Source organism: Colius striatus, chromosome Z (genome assembly GCF_028858725.1).
Source record: "Colius striatus isolate bColStr4 chromosome Z, bColStr4.1.hap1, whole genome shotgun sequence".
Classification (NCBI taxonomy): domain Eukaryota; kingdom Metazoa; phylum Chordata; class Aves; order Coliiformes; family Coliidae; genus Colius; species Colius striatus.
The window spans coordinates 85060634-85075909 of NC_084790.1; the positions used below are offsets into that span (position 1 = coordinate 85060634).

A 15276-nucleotide genomic window follows, 5' to 3' on the forward strand; every position below is an offset into this window, starting at 1 on the left:
GTGCTGGGTGAATACCTTGGGGCTATCGCCCTGAGCATCACTACCCATAGGGAAATGTGGGCATTCACCTGATCCAAGATAGATGCTTTTATGATCTTATTACCAACCCTGGAGACTGAGGGTGGCACCCAGGAGGGGTGAACCAGCCCCACAGAGGCAGTGGGGAGCAGTCCCAGCAGGCTGGCAGCAGGCAGGACAGTTGCTCCTCTGTGGGAGTTGTCTCCTTCCTCTAGTCTGGTTGGCAGACACAGTCTCATTTCAGCATCGTTTAAGTTCTTGGCACTGTCCCATCACTTCTCTGCCTTGGTACATGCTGCTAACTGAAAGCCTCAGGGTGGTGGTGCAGAGAAGATAAATACTCCCTGTCTAATTGCCTTTCCCCCACGTCTGAGTCTGCGGTGCAGCATGTAGACGGGGATCCACTCCCCTCCTCCCTTCTCTTAGTGCCTGTTATCTCCTGGGGCCATGCTGTGTAATTTAGCAAAATATTCTAGCACGGTAATTAACATCTGAACTTCGAGAGGGCACTGCCTTTTCACTGTCTCCTCCAGAGGAAGACAGAGGAAAACCTTCCCGGCTGCAGTCGGATGAGCAGGGAGGGTGGTGCTGTTTGCAAAAGGATGATTGTATCTTAGCGTGGGGTTGTTGAAGTGGGCTTTTTCTAATCACTCTCACTTTTTTAAAAGCATCAGCCTTTGGAGTCAAAAAAAGAGAGATTTTGACAATATAATGAGATACTAAGGTTTGTAAGATCATTCTCTTAGTCAGTGAATGAGACAAAGGCACTGAGCGGGACAGATCCTGACCTCACACCATCCTTTCACCCACCTAGCTCTCTGAGCAGAGAAATTAAGTGCTCTGCAAAGAAAGGGACTTATTTCCTTGTAAAAATCCCCATCTACTACCCCAGTGTGGTTCTGCAAAAATCAGTGTTTTGGTCTCCAGTCTGGTGAGACTGGGACAAACGGGGAAGTGGTTTGTAGGAGGAAGGGATGGAAGAGGAACAAGAGCGAAAAGGTGCCAGAGAAAGAGGAGAATGCGGGTCAGGGACATGGGAAGGAAGGAGAAATTGAGAGAGCAAACAAGTGGCAAAGTGGGAATGCAGAAAAGGGAGATTGAAGACCTGCAAGAGCTGGGAGAAAAGTCTGGGATCTGAACCACATTCCTGGCAAGGCTGTCTGTCCCCGTGCCTCTGCGTGTGCCATGCAAGAAATAAATAGATAGCCTTGCAAAAAGCTGCCACACACACAGACCCCTCATAGCTGCCTAGGCAAAACCCCCTCCATGAATGCAACTTGTATGGGGGGGGAAAGAATCACTGTAATTGTCATCGTTTTGGTCAAAGGGCAGAGTTAAGTGAAGGAGATCAGGTGTTATTTGGGAGCAGATCAGGGCAGACCGAGACAAGGACTGTGCAATGCCTTTGAGCCCAGCAGCTCTGTGGAGTATTGTATTTGCAGGAACATGTATTCTTGGAAAGCGACAGGACTCGTTTAGTCCCAGCTTTAAAACCATAAGGGCATGTTTTAAATAAGGGAGGGGAAATGCCACCCTTGTTTCTCTGGAACCCATAGAGAAGGCAGAGGAAGCAATTAGGGCAGATAACGAAATGAAGCTAGATACCATCTCACAGGATGGCTTTGTTTTTCTCCTTCACCCTCTATACCAGGCATTGTTAGTTCCCAAAAGCCCTTTCAATGGGATGTAAACACAAGGCTTTGGGTCTGCAGCCGCAGCTCCCTCCCTCCCTCCCTCCCTCTGCAGAGCCAGGAAAGCGGGAGCGCGTCCGGCGGGCCAAGGTGGAGCCCGTCCCGGTCAACAGCCATGTTCTCGACGCTGTTTCTTTCCATGTTTTGTGTTTCCTCGGGACCCTTGGGATGAGATCACATCCTCCTCTCCCAGGGTTATTATGTCTTCAGCTGGGCAGGATGAAGCTGGCCGTCTGGGTGGCTCGGTCTCCTCGTGTGTGCAGACTGGGTGGCTCTGTCCGTCTGTCTCACCCACCTTCAGGTCCTGAAGTTCCACCTCCAGCCAGGGAATGTGTAACCACCAGGCTACTGTTGGAGTGCAGTGTTTGGGTTGATGAGTGACCAGATTGTCTTCATCATTGTCTCCAGTAATTGGCTCTTAATGGTTTCCATCTTCACAGGAGTCCCTTCCAGATCTGGGGAGAGAGGGTCATTGTTTTTTGCCTACAGTGGAAAGGAGTAGGAGGAGTTTCCCACATCTGAGTACAGGGTTTTGTTCCTCTGGCCTTAATTCAATTTGCTGTTAAGTATCTCTGAGTTCCTCAGAAGCCTGACAAGGAGGACAACCAACATTTTGGTTTACTCCATGCAATAAACAAGCTAATCTCTTCTTAGCATCCTCCCAGGGAGGGTTGGTTGGGTAATAGGAGAAGTCTTCTCAGCTGAAGGCAGCACATCCCCCTGAAAGGAGCAGATGTCACCAAATAAACTTCAAGTTGTCCAGAATACATGAGGGAAAGTACCTTCTCCAACTCCAGCCATGCCAGCATGAGCATCGCCAGACCAGAGCTCCTTGTCTGCTATGCCACCTCCTCTGGGTAGCTGCTTGTGGGACTAACAATGACTCATGCTGGTGACCTCTTCCTGATGAAGTTGCTGTCAACCTGTTCTCATCCTGCCTGAGACCTGGACGTCCTGATCAGGGACCACTCCATAAGACGCTGGTGGCGACTTGTGCATCTGCAGTGGGCTTGAAGGCTTCACCAGGTCCCCAGAGAGAGGTGAGCAGAAGGCCGTGCAGAGAGGAGCACCATTGCTAGTGGATGCAGCCCAACGTGACTGCCTCAGCTCAGCTGGGTTTTCAGAGCCCATCCAGTAACATTTTGGAGCACAGCAGAGCTTGTGCCTCATGCAGAAATCAGCACAGGCAGCTCCATGAAGGAAAGCTTTTCCCAAAACATTGTGTTTGGACAACCTCCTCTGCTCAAATGGGTGAGCAGAGAAGATGCCATGTATGCCTGTAGATTTCTAAAGGGCTTCTGTTTCCAAGTGGTCACTTGTTTCTTCCCTGGGGAGAGCCCTCACCCAACGTTCCCAGCTCCCAGGGTAGGCACAGAGAGGGCCTTGGTACCTCTTTAGAGAGGGTGGCACTGGCACGGCTTGTTGGTGGTTGCAGGATCAGCCAAGCTGACTTTCTGATGTCCTGAGTCAATGAGCTGATTCTTCTAATGGGAGCAGATTATAGCAATCCTGAAACTGGCCTTGCTGGTGGGGTGTTTTGTAATCATTCATCCCACACACCCTCCTTTGTACTTTGCGTTTCCCCTGGTCTTGGCTGTTTTCACCACCCTGTGCCGTGCCTTGTGACAGTAAGAAGAGTGGAGTTGTAGCAGTTGTAGCTCTGAGAAGTGCGTGACTCTCCCCATGCAGAGCAGCTGAGCAGTCCCATAGATCTTATCTCAGGTATCTTGCTTGAAGACTTGCAACTGCAGGTCGATAAGAGGCCACTGGAAAAGCAGAAAATTGCTATTGATGTCTTTCTGCAGAGAGCCCGTGAAGTGCAGCAGAAACAGCTCATGCTCCCAAGAGGGTTTTGGGGCAGGAGTTCCCCAACCGTGATCCATTAGAGTGCCAACTTTGCCTACAGAGCTGTGTCAGGGCAGCACACCCTGCACCTTAACAGTGATCAGGGTTGTAGGGGATGATCATAGAGCCATAGAACCACAGAATGGTTTGGGTTGGAAGAGGCCTTCGAAGCGCATCTAGTCTGAACCCCTTGCATGAACAGGGATGTCTTCCACTAGACCTAGTTGCTCAGAGCCCTTTCCAAACTGACCTGGAATGTTTCCAGGGATGGGGCATCAACCACTTCTCTGGCTAACTGCTTCCAGGGTTCCACCACTCTCAGCATAAAATGCCTCTTCCTTCCATCTAGTCTGAATCTCCCCTCTTTTAGCGTTAAACCATCACCTCATGTCCTATGGCTATAGGCTCTGGTAAAGACTCTGTCCCCATCTTCCTTCTGAATCCCCTTACAAGGAGGTCTCTGAGATGATCCCAATGACAGGGCTGTCACAGATCCATCTTGTTGAGGACAAAGTCCACTGTAGCCTTTCCCAAGAGCTCTTCTGGTTAAAAACAGGACTGGGAGGCACCATCTCTCCTGTTCCCTTTCAAGCACAGTATGTTCATTCTGCTTCAGCTCAATGAACATAGTGAACATACTCAATGATTCAGAGTGGCACAAGTAGGTGGGTTTTTTTCCTTCTTCCTAATCAGAATGTGTCTCCATTGTACACCAGTGAGTTGCTGTTACACCTGTTTTGCAACACATTGGTTCCTCTGCGCTCATGGTCCAGGCTCCCCAAGGGGGGGAAAATACCAGTAGGCAGCTCCTCATGAGCTCTGCCTTAGATGAAAAGCATACCTGTGGGCAGGGACCGCAGAGCAAGGCTGGAGCTTCATGCCCGAGGCTCTCTGGATGTCCATGCGTGTTGCCACCTGGATGGATGAACCTGAGATGCCCGTCAGGAAACCAGGGCAAGCGGCACGTGGTCTGTGGTCAGTCCAGCTTTTACTGGGTCACAAAGACATCCCAACCTCTCTGTGGCTCTGGGTGGATGTTTTCAAGCTGCTTTTGTGTGTTCACGCTGGAGTCATCACCAAAGCATCAGAAAACCCTGCACGCTAAGAGGTAGTTTGTGGCAAGCGTTGCTTAGATGTCGTTCTGCAGGTGATGTCACACACAGTAATTAGTGCTGTGCCTTGCAGAAGAAATACTGTGGCGACTGGAAGGGGTAATGTATGTGCTGGGCTGCTCCCATTCTATCTCACAGGGAGAATTGCTGAAGGACACAAACCTGCGTGGTTTGGTGCTAAGGGACAGTGAGGCAGGTTCTCCAGTCTGCTCACGGTGTCGGCACCCCTGAGAGTACCAAGTAAGCACTTTAGCTTCTCAGCAGCCCAGCTGATCTCAGAAAGCACCCAAATATTCGTGGGGATGTGAATTCCATCAGCTTAGCTCTCTGTCTTGCTGCTGGTGCTCCACACCACATGCGTGTGCATCCATCAATGTGCAGGAGGACCAAGCTGGTTCTCTCTATGATGAAGTACAGCTGCAGTCTGGGGCTCATTTGCCCCCTCAATTGCCATGACATGAGTACCCCATGGGGAAGAGCAGATTTTAAGGCCATGGAGGCCAGGGGAGACTGGTCCCAGTAGCACTCTGTGGAAACCATTTGCACTTAAGTGCTGCCCTGCAAGTCACTGCAGCTCCCCCACCACATGCAGCACTTCCAGGAGCAGACCCTACAATGTATTTTGAGTTGGTTATGAAAGTATAGAGCATCTGAAGCCCACCTGGGCACACTGGCTCCACAGACGACCTTGCCCAGTGCTCCATCTCTCAGCAGGACACAGGAGCCTGCACAGCTCCTAGTCCAGCACCAGAAACAAAAGCGAGAAGCCTTTCGCAACCGAGGTTGGGTATTATGTGACTGGCCAGGCAGATTCTGGCATGCAGCCTCCTCTCTTAGGAAATCAAGCAGACTCTTTGTCTGCTTTCCAGCAGGAACTGCTGCTCTCATTGCCCGGCTTCGCCTGATACGGGGGAAACCGGCTGGAGAGCAAAGGGAAGTTTTTCTCGCAGACAGCCCCAGCCCCGGGGGGATGATTACAGGTTAAACCAAGAAGCGTGTGAGTCTCAGCTCACTTGCCCTGTTGTCTGCCTTGTGCTCCTTCTTCAACTCCTTCATCCACGTTCACCGGCCCGTTTGAGCCGTGTGGGAACCTGGTGGAGACGGTGCCCGTGGTGGGGTTTGGGCAGATGCACATGGCAGGGAGGAGAAGTGATAAACAGTTAAATAAATAATAATTGCAACGTGGGAGTGTTAATTGAAGGGGAACAGCATGTTTATGTTAAAATATTTCAAGTAAATATGAATTAGATGGCAAAGGGTGAAGGCAGTTGGTTGGGTTCAGGTTGGTGGTCATGCCAGAGACGGTAGTTCAGCGTTGTGGTTTCCCTGGAGGTCTCCCAAGCGTTTGCACCATCTTTTTTCTTGCAGTGTCATCAGGGCTGACACAGAGGCCAAAGAGCTTTGGGAAATGCTGTGCTCCTGCTGAAGCTTTGGGGTTCCTGGTGTTCATGTGGGACAGCCATGAGGGGGGATGAGAAATACTTGCAGGAGGTCTTGGGTGGGTGAGGACATTCATGGCCCTTAGAGTGCAACTGAGGTGCAATTCTTTGCTCTCTGCCCTCAGACATGGTTCAGTGCCCATGACAGGCTAGGGACAGATAAACAGGCTATTTGGACACTGGTTGCCAGAGCACCAGCAGATCTGCCTGCTGGGCCCTGCTCTGCTGCACAGGTCCATGTATCAGTTTGGTGAGAGAGCTGTGGGCCCCCCCAGCCCACATATCAACAGGCAGAAGTCGAACTGTGGTCCTTGGGACTGGTATCTCTTGGTGCCTTGGTAGAGCACGTGGTTCCTGGATGGATAAGGTGGAGAAGGTGGTACTTGCTTAGGGCTTGGAGCAGAGCAAGTAGCAGGTCTGGGGTAGCAGAGCACATGGTGCCGGGATGGAGCAGCAGAGCAGGTGGTGGTTGGATGGATGAGGAGGAGCACACGGTGTCTCAGGGACAAGGTGAAACATGTGGTGCCCTGATGAACAAGGTGGAGCACATGCATTCTCCATGGTCAGGCCATGTCACCTCAGATGAGGTCCAGAAGGGCAGCATGAAGGTGGAAGGTTGTCTGCCCAGGTCTGGGGGTAGGATAGAGTCTCTGTTTCATCATAGGAAGATAAGAATATTCCTCATTAGCCAAATATCTGAGCACTTGACAGTGACATTCATCTTCACAGCCACCTTTTGAGGTAGGGAAGCATGTCCCAACTCTGCAGGTGGTAAGCTGAGACAAGGAAAACCCAAGTGAAGCTGCAGCCCTTCCCTGACCACAGATCTCTGGCAGAGATCAGAATCATTGAGGAGACCACAGCAGAGGAGGGGCTGGGACCAGGCCACCATACATCCTTCCTAGTCAATCCCAACCCTGCTTCTCTTAGTTTAGTTTTCACATTATATGTTCTTTGCTAAAGAAGAGCAAAAACAGGAAAGGTGAATATATATTTGATCAGCAGCCCTGCTTCATGCCATGCTCATGAGCTAAATGCCCCAGGAGTGAATTTCTGGACCACTGCCTGTTTATGTTTGTCCCTAATTGATTTTTTTCTTTTTCCCTTGTTGGGTTTGAAATAACCTCATGGGGTTGGGGTTGTGTGGGGTTTTTTTTGTGAAGAATCTGTGAACTGTTTGTGAGAACTTATCTCAGAGCATGCAGCTTGGGCTTAACTAACATTTTCCAAACAACTCAGCAGAAAGATAAACTGAAGGGGGGAGGAGAGGAGAGGAACAGTTGCATATCTGCAAAACTCTGGCTGAACATTTGGCTTATGAGAGAGAAAAACCAGTGGGCCACAGGCTCATCGAGAGGCTGCAAGCGTTGTCTGCAAAGCAAACAGACTGCTGTCTGCTGAAAACAGAAGAGGGTGAAGATAAAACTTGGAGAGCAATGGTCATTCCTTGACTTACCTCTGATTTTTTTTCCCCCCTAGCTGTTTTCCTGTGGAGCTGGTAAACAAACAGGCAGTTATTTGTGAGGGAAAGGAAAAAAAACAAGAGTGGGAAGGAGAGATGATGAGACTGAGAGTCAGAATTGTGATTTTCAACTAAAGGGTGAGACTTTGCATCGCATTTAGCTACACTATGCAACCTTTATAGGGGCAGTTTTAATTAGCCCAACCTCCTTCCCAAAGATTGCCTTTCCCTGGTGAATTTCAGGTGCTAATGAAGCCATTTTCCCCAATTTTTCCCTCTTTTTCTCAGTGCTTAGAGGATCCCCTCAACTGCCTGCTGCACACAGGGGCCGGCAGGCTTTGTTCAACCCAAGTGATGGTGTGGAAGTGGCTGTAGCTTGAAGGGTTGCCAAGCACTTGTAATTATATCAGCTGCCTCATGGTACAGTGTTTTGCATAACATTTCAGCTCACTTTGTTGGTTGGTTGAAAATCTCACTGTTTTATCTACTTGGAAAACAGCTGTAACTTTCTGTTGTGCTTTCTCTTGTGCTGTCAGCAAAACACCTGAAACAGCTCGGGGTTTTTTTGTGCATGACAGAGTCAGAAAGACGAAAACAAAGCAAAATGTGTGGTTTTGATCTTGTTCCAAGGGTCTTTGCTCGTGGTTTCAAGGTTTTTGGGGTCACATGTGTTGAGCTGCTACGCTTTGCCACTGCCAGCTCGAGCCAATGACCCTCCCTACAACCGAGAGGGATGAGCATCTTCCTTCACCACCCCACGCCATGCACAGCAGTGGGTCTCTCTTGAAAGCTGCTTGTACTTACAAGCGAAGTTCATGGAGAGCAAGAGCTGGTGCACCTGGGACACTGTAGTTTCACTGCAACCTGTTGCACTTGCACCGCTCTGTGATCACTCTGGAAGGAGCCGTGTTAATTGCGCTGTGTTGGTTGTAACACTCCCACCAGGTAGTTTTGTGGCTCTTACAAGTGTCCCCATAGGGACACAGGGGATCAGCAGTGGGTGGCTGCCTCTTGGGCAGAGCCCTTCTCTTCCAAACAGCCATTGCCAGGGCTGTGCTGCTCGAGTGCCGTTGTCTGATGGATGTGTTATGTGGAACAAGGGGGATTCTCTCATTGCCTGCCGTGGGATTAAAAAAGGCAATGGAAGATAAATAGCAATTATTTTGAGAGCTGTTAATCTAAATTCTCTGTATTCTGCCCCACTTGTGTTTATCCTGCATTTTGTCACTAATTATCTTCAGGTTTTGGTGTTGGTAATCTCTTCCCTCCATTCCCATCATGTGTCCTTTCCACCTGTGGCAGAAGCAGAGTTGAATGAAGAGACAGACGGGAGGTATGAAGGGAGCAGGAGGTCACACATTTCTCACCGCCTCTCTCTTCTGTCTTTTGCAGTTGTTGCAGTCTCAGGATGTGAAGGAAGACGCTGTGCTTTGCTGCTCCATGGAGGTAGGAAAGTCCACCCCTGGTCCTCATTGATTTGTCTCTTCTGTCCTTGGCTACATGTGTCTCAAGCAGCTATTAGTTGTTTCCAAGCCCAAACAGACATGTTTCTTCTTTGCATTGTGGAATCAGAAAATCACACAGTGGTGTGGTTTGGAGTGGACCTTAAAGGCCACCTAGTCCAACCCCCCTGCCATGTGCAGGGACACCTTCCACCAGACTGGGTTGCTCAGAGCCCCATCCAACCTGTTGCTGTTCACCACCCCCATCATAAAACATTTATTCCTTCTACCTAGTCTAAATCTCTTCTATTTTAGTTTAAAACCATCTCCCCTTGTCCTGTTGCTACAGGCCTTGCTAAAAACTCTGTTCCCCTCTTTCTTCTAAGTCCTCTTTAAGTACTGGGATGTTGCAATAAGATCTCTCTGGAGCCTTCTCTTGTCTCTGAACACTTCCAACTCTCTCAGCCTGTCCTCACAGCAGAGGGGCTCCAGCCCTCAGATAATCTTTGTGACCTCCTCTGAACCTGCTCCAAAAAGTCCCTGTCTTTCCTGTGGTGGACACAGCACTACAGATAGGGACTCACCAAAGCAGAGCAGATAAAAGACCTCACTCTGAGGTAACAGATGGCCCTTGAGACTGTCACTGGACTTTTGTTGCATGTAAATGAATGCAAAAAGTTCAGTAGCTGAGGTCCCATCGCAAAATGGTATCATTCCATTTCCTTCAAATCTCACCCTACCTTTATTTTTTGAAGCACAAAACCACCTGTATTAGAGCAAAAGCTTCCCTGTGGCTCACCCAGAGAGGATTGCCCAGCAGCAGCTTTGCAGGGAGCTGCTGGGACAAATGGAGCAGAGTCACATTGGTTTCACTTTGGAGAAGTGATTGGGCTGTGGGGGTGGATGCTTTCCTTGCAGAGAGCAGTTGAAGTTGCAGCCTGGGTGGTTGTAATTCAGCAAAGCGACAGGCAACCGAGGAGTTGGAATTCTTAAGGCCTGGGCTTTGAGGAGCTGTGTGTGGTGGTGACCTCACTGCTGTCCACTCCAAGCTTTGGACCTTCTCCTCTGTGCATCCATTTAGGGCTTATGCTGTTCCGTGGAGACGCTCCAAGGAGTTAATTGTTTTTAAACCCCCTTGGCTGTCCTCAGAGAAGTGGCAGGACAGGTCTCAATGCAGATCTTGGCAGGGCAGGATTTGTTATGCATACAGGAGAGCTCGGCTTATTCCGAGTAATGACTGGGAGTTACTGACGGCTGTGAATCAGCAAGTAAATGAAGGGCCAGGGAGAAGGCAGGGATCCCACATCACAGCCTGCACTTTGTTTTGACAATAGCATGATTTTCAGGAGGGATTTTTCTTTTTTTTTTTCTTTCCAAAGCAATCCAGTGTTGCAGCCTTTGAAGTCGGTGGGAGCTCATCCATTGGCTCCTCCAGCAGCCCTTTGCAGATGCTTTTGAACCTCACCCTTCATGTTTGGCTCTGGCAGCATTCTGCCAGTGGGGGTTGGTTTTCAAAAGCCACAACGCATTTCACTTTGCCTCTTTGCCCAATGCACCAAGCAGGGGAGAACTGGAGGAGTGGAGGATGGCTGCAAAAAGCCAGCCAGGTGTTTTCACAGAGCCCCTGAATGGTGGAGGTTGGAAGGGCCCTGCAGAGCTCATCCAGCCCAAGCCCCTGCTCAAGCAGGTTCCTCTCAATCAGGGGGCACAGGTGGGTCCAGGGGTGTTTGGAAACCTCCCAAGAAGGAGCCTCCACACCCTCCCTGGGCAGCCTGGGCCAGGGCTCCCTCAGCTCAGCACCAAAGGAGTTTCTCCTCCTGTGCCAGTGGCACTGCCTGTACTCCAGCCTGTGCCTGTTACCCCTTGTCCTGTCACTGGCCACCACAGAACAAGGACCGGCAGCATCCTCTCAACACCCACCTTTTAGAGACTTGTAACTATTAATGAATTTCCCCCCTGTCTCCTCTTCTCCAGACTAAACAGCCCCATGTCTCACAGCCTTTCCTGCTCTGACAGATGCTCCAGTCCCCTGATCATCTTAGTGGCCCTGCACTGGCCTCTCTCCAGCAGTTCCCTGTCCCTCTTGAACTTGTTACCGAAATCTGTAACAGCAAAGCACTCTCCAACACAGGTTTTGTGTTTCAGAAACCTGACATTAGTTTATTGCAGCACTAGTTTCACAGGGCATTGCTCCACCTAACAAGCCCAGAACTGGACACAGAAGTCTGGATGGGGCCTCACCAGGGCAGAGGAAGAGGAGAATCTCCGTTGACCTGCTGCCCATGGTCTTCTTGTACCCCCCAGGATGTCATAGGCTTTCATATCATAGATGTCATAGAATGATAGAACCATAGAATGTCTCAAGTTGGAAGGGAACCATAAGGATCATTATGCCATGGTTGCCCCCTTCTTCCCTGACAGCTGCAGAGCACCGGCCGGCTGCTGGAGGAGCAGCTGCCTGAGATGATGACGGAGCTGTTGGCGATAGCACGCGACAAGATGCTGTGTCCCTCCGAGTCCATGCTGACGCGGTCCCTGCTGCTGGAGGTCATCGAGCTGCACGCCAACAACTGGAACCCCCTGACACCCACCATCACGCAGTACTACAACAAAACCATCCAGAAACTGACGGCTTGAGGGGCAGGGCGAGGCGGGGTGGGAAGGGACGAGAAGAAGACGTGCACCTTGACGGGATCCGGCAGAGAGCTTTTCCCATGTCAGTGCCCCGGCAGACCAAGCCCCAGCATGCTCGAGAATACGTTTGTGGGGTGGGCAGGGAGAAGCATGTTTCTTTTTCAGCCGAGTGCCACCCCTCTTCCCCATCGTGGTTTTGTTTTAGGGGTTTCTTTTCTGAACTCATTGCTCAAGCAGCAGCAGCAGCAGCAGCAGCAACGCATCCCGCCGGGTTATTGTTTGGCTTTCGAAAGGCGACGGAGAATTTTGGGGGGAGGGTGTGTGGGGTGGGGTGGGGGGGTGGAAATAGAAGAAGAATCCAAGTGGGGTTAGTATTGTTTTCACACTGTCCTCCTGCCTTGCCTGGCCAACTGGCAGGAGACAGCAAGCAGCAGATGTCTCGGGAGGACAAAGCCAGACACACACTACACCAGACGCTCATAATTGGTGGCTTTTGTTGAGCACGGCTTGCGTTAGGTTTTCCCCTCCCTCCTCTCCTTCTTGTCTTCGACTTTCCGTGTGTCTCCCCCACCCCCCTCCTCGCCACCCCTTCAGAAGCGGATTGGAGAGCGGGACGACTTCCTTATTTGCACTGCGTTTTCTGTTCCTCCTCAAGCGTCTGCATTTTCTTCTCGCTTCATTGTGCCGTTGAACGGACAGTTGGGAGCAGCTCCGAGACGGGCAGAGCGATGCCTTCCCGTGAGCTGCCCAACGGGTTCACCTGAAGAAGATGCTGAAGCAGGAGGAGTATTTGAAAGGAGCCCAAAAGCCACTGCAGAAGTAGCGTAGCCACCCGTCGTCTTGCCAGTAACCTCCTTGATGGATTGAGAGACATGTCCTCTGAGCTGGGAGCTCTGAGAAAAAGGGGATTCTGTGGCTCTTGCTGTTCAAGTCGCCGTTGAACCAGCCACTATAACCTTTCTTTTTGTAGTATTTTTTGTTTTGTTTTGTTTCCATTGAAGGAGTGCTTTGTTGTAATTACTGTCATGGTTGTAATTATACGTTTAAGTCCAAGCCTGTTATAGTCGGGCCTGATAACGTACAGGGTGAGGGAGAAATGAAGGTTTGATGTTCTTCTTTGGAGACTGATCTGAGAGAAGACAAGCAGTGTATGGCAAAAAGGAGTTGAAGATAGGAAAAGCCAAAAGTAGAGGGTTTGAGCCTGACTTCTAATTAGCTGAATTTGCTGCCTGGTGTTTCGAGGCGTGTGGTGTACAGGAGCAGCTCTGTCCCGAGGTCAGTGTAAGTGCCACCGTGTCCTCAATGGATGGTGTGATGTGTATGAAGCGAGAAGAGTTTACTCAGGTGTCCCTGGGTCACTCCAGGCTGGGGCACCCCGAGGGAGAGGCCAAGGTGCCACCTGGGCAAGGAAACGCATGGAGAGTGAGGAAGCTGACCCGGAGGAGTGCACCACGCCATTGCATCGCTCCCTGAGTCACCAACAAGACTTGGAGGTCTCCATATTTGCTTGTCTAGTGATGTTTTTACCTACTAAATCGGTTTTGGTGCTTATTTTGGTGAAGCCTAATGGGGATGTGAGCTGCCCTATCCCATCTGTGCCGAGGAAGGCGTGATGCCTGAAGCCTGTCTGGTTTGCTTCCCATCGGTCAATTTCCTTCCCTTTTCCTGGTGATGAGAGTCGATGCCACGGTGCCAGCACGCACAGACCAGATGTTCTGGGTCTGAACTCAGCAGCTCAAACCTATTTATTTTTTTTTCTGAGCAAAGTGTCTAATTTCTGGTGGCTTGTAGAGATTTCACCCCCAACCTCTTTGGATGTGCAGTATGTTCTTGGGTGCCTTATGAATGTGTGGTCTGTCCGTGATGGGGGGGAAGCTTTCCCTGCAAAGGATTTCTTTTTTAGGGGATGAAATTTTCATCAGCAAATGGGTTGCAGGAGATGAGAGTCCTGGTGCTGTGTTTTTCACATGGTTCTCTGCAGATGCAGTTTCTAATCTGCACGTGGAGCAAGAGGAGAGAGTTGGAAACAGGAGCTTCAGTTTTCCTGCCTCCCCAGCAAGCAGCAAAACTGTTTTGGTCTTGTCTGGAGAAACTACCTTCTGCTTCATGGATTCGAGCCTGGGAGCTCTGCGTGGTGATGGCACCTTGAGTTGGGTCAGCTACATTAGCAGTAACGAGGTCTGATAGTGTTAATGAACTTGATTAAGGCAGCAAAGCCCATCAGTATTAGAAGGCTCAGGGTTGCACCCATTGCTCTCGGCTTTTCCTGCTCCTTGATTTCACAGAATGTTAAGGGTTGGAAGGGACCTCGAAAAATCACCCAGTCCAACCTTCCTGCCAGAGCAGGACCACCTAGAGTAGGTCACACAGGAACTCAACCAGGTGGCGTTTGAATGTCTCCAGAGAAGGAGACTCCACAGCCCATCTGGGCAGCCCCTGCCAGTTCTTGGGGACTGGAGGAGAAGTGGATTTAACGCCCACCACAGCACACCCGGGCACAGCAACAGTGTTCTGGGAGAAGACCTGAGAAACAGTTTTGCCTGGAAGAACATAAAAGTCCTATAACAGGGGCACAGCCTGATGGGTTGGGGTGCAGGGGATCCTGCTGACAGCAACCCAGCCCACTGCTGCAGCCCCTGCAGCTTCTCCCTTCCCTTGCCTCCAGAATTTGCTCCCGGGATGTTGTGAAAGAAGGAAAACAAAACAAAACAAAACAAAAACCTAAAAAAAAACCATAAAACAAAACAAAATCACAAAAAAAAAGACAAAAAAAGAAAAAAAAGACAAAAAAAAATGGAGACTTGGGGATTTTTCTTCTAAAAACTTGGATTTTCACCCATCAGTGCATCAGGAGGCATTCAGAGGTGCCATGTGGCGGTATTTCTGCTTAAGCATTTCCCTACGCCTACCAGCCATGGGGGTTTATTCAGCTTTCCCACTGGGGTGCAATCCTGCAACCCCACTGACTGGCTTTGGCCCATGACTTTTCCCCTCCAACACCAGGATTTCTCCCACTGAAGAACTTTTATGTGAAATCCGATGTTTTTTGATGTCTTGCCATTTGTCTCCGCTCTTAACGTACCGTCATCCGGCCGTTGACCACTTGTGTACATCAGTCGCTCCGTTGATACTTGAGAATCCAAATGTTGACCAGAAATGGTGGGGCTTTCCCCCCAGATGACATGCTGGCAGTGGTATCTTTGTGAATGCTATCCACAGGAAGCCAGCGGGCGTATGGCATCATTAGCCATGCCACCGTGTTGAGAGAAGAGGCCCCACCAGGTTATAGGATGGGGAACAGTGCTGGGAAGCTTTTGGTGAGAGCGCTTAGGGATGTCATCAGGTATTTTCTTCTCTTTATTTTTGGCTTTCTCTACAAACAGTCGCCACAGGGTGTAAATTCTACAACCGTGTGTTGCTGAAGGTGTGAAGCTACCAGCGACATCTGCCCGGTCATTACTAGCCAGATTCCATCTTCATCACTCAATAAGTATCCTCATGGCATTTAACACATTCTCCTCCTACAACCACATCAGCAATGGGGAAAAATAACCTCCTCAGGCCAAACATATGGGGCCAAACCTTGGGCGAGTGGCTGAAGCAGCTGAGGAGGAGCGATGCTCTGCACAAGCT

General features: G+C 50.2%; 1 protein-coding gene across 4 annotated transcripts in view; it reads left to right on the plus strand.

Annotated features, from left to right (window-relative positions):
• CTIF (cap binding complex dependent translation initiation factor) overlaps window positions 1-11947 on the plus strand; it is a 148243-nt gene extending 136296 nt beyond the window's left edge. For all 4 annotated transcript variants that reach the window (XM_062018627.1, XM_062018628.1, XM_062018631.1 and 1 more), the window contains 2 exons: window positions 8960-9013; window positions 11431-11947. In XM_062018627.1, the coding sequence (XP_061874611.1) occupies window positions 8960-9013; window positions 11431-11646 (270 nt within the window). In that variant the 3' untranslated portion in view covers window positions 11647-11947. The remainder of the gene's footprint in view (window positions 1-8959; window positions 9014-11430) is intronic.
• The last annotated feature ends 3329 nt before the right edge of the window (window positions 11948-15276 follow it).